This window comes from Chiloscyllium plagiosum, chromosome 40 (genome assembly GCF_004010195.1).
Source record: "Chiloscyllium plagiosum isolate BGI_BamShark_2017 chromosome 40, ASM401019v2, whole genome shotgun sequence".
Classification (NCBI taxonomy): domain Eukaryota; kingdom Metazoa; phylum Chordata; class Chondrichthyes; order Orectolobiformes; family Hemiscylliidae; genus Chiloscyllium; species Chiloscyllium plagiosum.
In genome coordinates, this window is record NC_057749.1 from 5,683,339 (window position 1) to 5,686,166 (window position 2,828).

Here is a 2,828-nt window from a genome sequence, read left to right on the forward strand (position 1 = left end):
GTGTCGGTGGAAGGGTACTGTTGGGGACGTCTGGAGAGGAAAAAACGGAGGGCTTGGAGGCCCTGGTCATGGTGGATGGAGGTGTAGAGGGATTGGATATCCATGGTGAAGTTGAGGCGTTGGGGGCCGGGGAAACGGAAGTCTTGGAGGAGGTGGAAGGCGTGGGTGGTGTCTCGAAGGCATGTGGGGAGTTCCTGGACTAGGGGGGATAGGACAGTATCGAGGTAGGTAGAGATGAGTTCATGCTGAGACAATGGTCGGCCAGGGTGGTCAGGCTTGTGGATCTTGGGAAGGAGGTAGAACCGGGCAGTGTGGGGTTCCCAGACTAGGAGGTTGGAAGCTGTGGGTGGGAGATCTCCTGAGGTGATGAGGTTCTGTATGGTCTGGGAGATGATGGTTTGGTGATGGGGGGGGTGGGGTCATGGTCGAGGGGGCAGTAGGAAGAGGTGTCCTTGAGTTGGCGTTTGGCTTCAGCGGTGTAGAGGTCGTGCACCAGACTAGCACTGCGCCCCCTTTATCCGATGGCTTATACATTCACAACTATGTGGACAAATAGAGCTCTAACTTCATTTACAAGTTTGTTGATGACACCACTGTAGTGGGTCAGATCTCAAACAACGATGAGAAGGAGATAGACAGCTCAGTGACATGTTGTAAACACAACAATCTGTCCCACAATGTCAGCAAAACAAAGGGGCAGGTCATCGACTTCAGGAAGTGGAGTGAAGGACACACCCTTTGTCTGTATCAGAGTTTATGAGGTGGAGGTGGTTGAGAGCTTCAAGTCCCAAGGGTAAATATCACCAGCAATCTGTCCTTGTCCATCCATGTCAATGCTATGGTCAAAAAAGGAGCCCAATGCCTCTATGTCCTCAGAAGGCTAAGGAAATTTGCATGTCCACAATGACTCATACCAATTTTATAGCTGCACCTTACACAGTATCCAATCCAGATGCACCACGGCTTGATACGGCAACTGCTCTGCCCAAGACCAGTTATACTCTCTTCCACTGGGCAGAAAATACAGAAGTTTGAAAACACATACCAACAGATTCAAGAGCAGCTTCTTCCCCACTGTTATCAGACTTATGAACAGACCACTCATGTATTAAAATTGATCTTTCTCCGCGCCTTCTCTGTAGCTGTAATGCTATATTCTGCATTCTGTTCTATTATCCTGATGGACTTATGTAAGGTATGATCTGACTGGTTAGCATGGAATATAATACTTTATCCCGATACATGTGAAAATAATAAATCAAATCAAATCAACTAATACGTGCTCAAGCAAAATTCTAATTAATACCTACCACCTACATACAAATACAAGGAGAAAGTGAGATCTGTAGATGCTGGAGATCAGAGTCGAGAGTGTGTTGCTGAAAAGCAGAGCCTCATTCCTGATGAAGGACTCCGACCCGAAACGTCGATTCTCCTGCTCCTCGGATGCCGTCTGACATGCTGTGCTTTCCCAGCAACACACTCTCAACTACATGCAAATACCAGAGTGCTGAAGTTTATGTTTGATGTTAAGCTTGAATCTAAATGATGGACGAGAACTATTACAAATGCAGAATGCATTAATGAAGAAGGGGCTCTGTGAAAATCAAAAACAACATTCAGAAATAAGGTCATCTCAAGGCTGGGTTTTTGCTTACCAGATCATATTCCTTCGGAACCTTCAACAGCAAAGTTTTCTCTCCATTGTTGGTAGATTGAATAATATCTGCGGAACCCCCATTACAGAGATTGATGAATCGGATCAGAGCACCTTTGCTGTCCGTGACCTTAATGCATTTGCTGGCTTCAAAATTGATGCTGATAGGTCGGTTTGATACTTTTGGACCTTGCCATTCAAAGACTAAGTAAAAATCAAATGCGTACATAATGTCAGGAACATTGATAACCAAAGATCCTCTTAACACTTTGGGTCTCATGTCTTTGACTAAACAAAACAACATTGGAAACGTAGCCCAAGATAGTGAGGGCAGACTTCCTTGTTGATGAACTTGGGCCCAGTGAATAATGCAGAGCTCAATGAACAGAGGACGAGCACACAGGGAGAAATAAGCTCCATGGAAAAGCCAGAAAATGCTCTGTCCATTTAAAAGCCTGGGCAGTCAGAAAAGCTTTGCTCAAACTGAGGAACCTCAGAATACCTCTGTATTATCCCACTTTTCTGTGCTGACATGCAGGACCCTCCCTTACCAAGACCACAACAGTAGAAAAAGATGTCCTGATTTTAACACAGCTGTGCAGAATGATGAGGAACATGTACATTTACAGTGCTGGAGAAACCAAACAGGTGATCTCCAGGATGTATTGATCCTAATATCGTCAAGTTAGTGGGCACAAATATTTCTTCAGCACTTGAGCTTTGCATCTTTCACAAAGTGGAAAAAAAAGATATTTATCTTCAATCTTTATTCTTATTGCCAATTTCATATTGAAAAGCAGTTAATAATGTGTTTTTTGGGGAAGTGGCCATACAGATGGAATCTTGAAATGATTATAATATTAATGAAAATGCTTCCATTAAATGGAGTGAAATTGTTCATTAGTAAATGATAACAAGAAAATACAGTGAGTGATTCCAAGTTCCAACTCTCTCACTCAAAACATTTTACACTGTAACATTGAAACGGGTAAAGGTGGATAAATCCCCAGGACCTGATCAGGTGTACCTGAGAACACTGTGGGAAGCTAGAGAAGTGATTGCTGGGCCTCTTGCTGAGATATTTGTATCATTGATAGTCACAGGTGAGGTGCCGGAAGACTGGAGGTTGGCAAATGTGGTGCCACTGTTTAAGAAGGGCGGTAAAGACAAG

At 44.0% G+C, this 2,828-nt stretch overlaps 1 protein-coding gene across 1 annotated transcript in view; it reads right to left on the bottom strand.

The window, feature by feature from the left end:
• LOC122542470 (dual oxidase 1-like) overlaps nucleotides 1-2,828 on the bottom strand; it is a 115,139-nt gene that overhangs the window by 56,918 nt on the left and 55,393 nt on the right. The window contains exon 17 of the mRNA XM_043680203.1: nucleotides 1,659-1,861. Within this exon, the coding sequence (XP_043536138.1) occupies nucleotides 1,659-1,861 (203 nt within the window). The remainder of the gene's footprint in view (nucleotides 1-1,658; nucleotides 1,862-2,828) is intronic.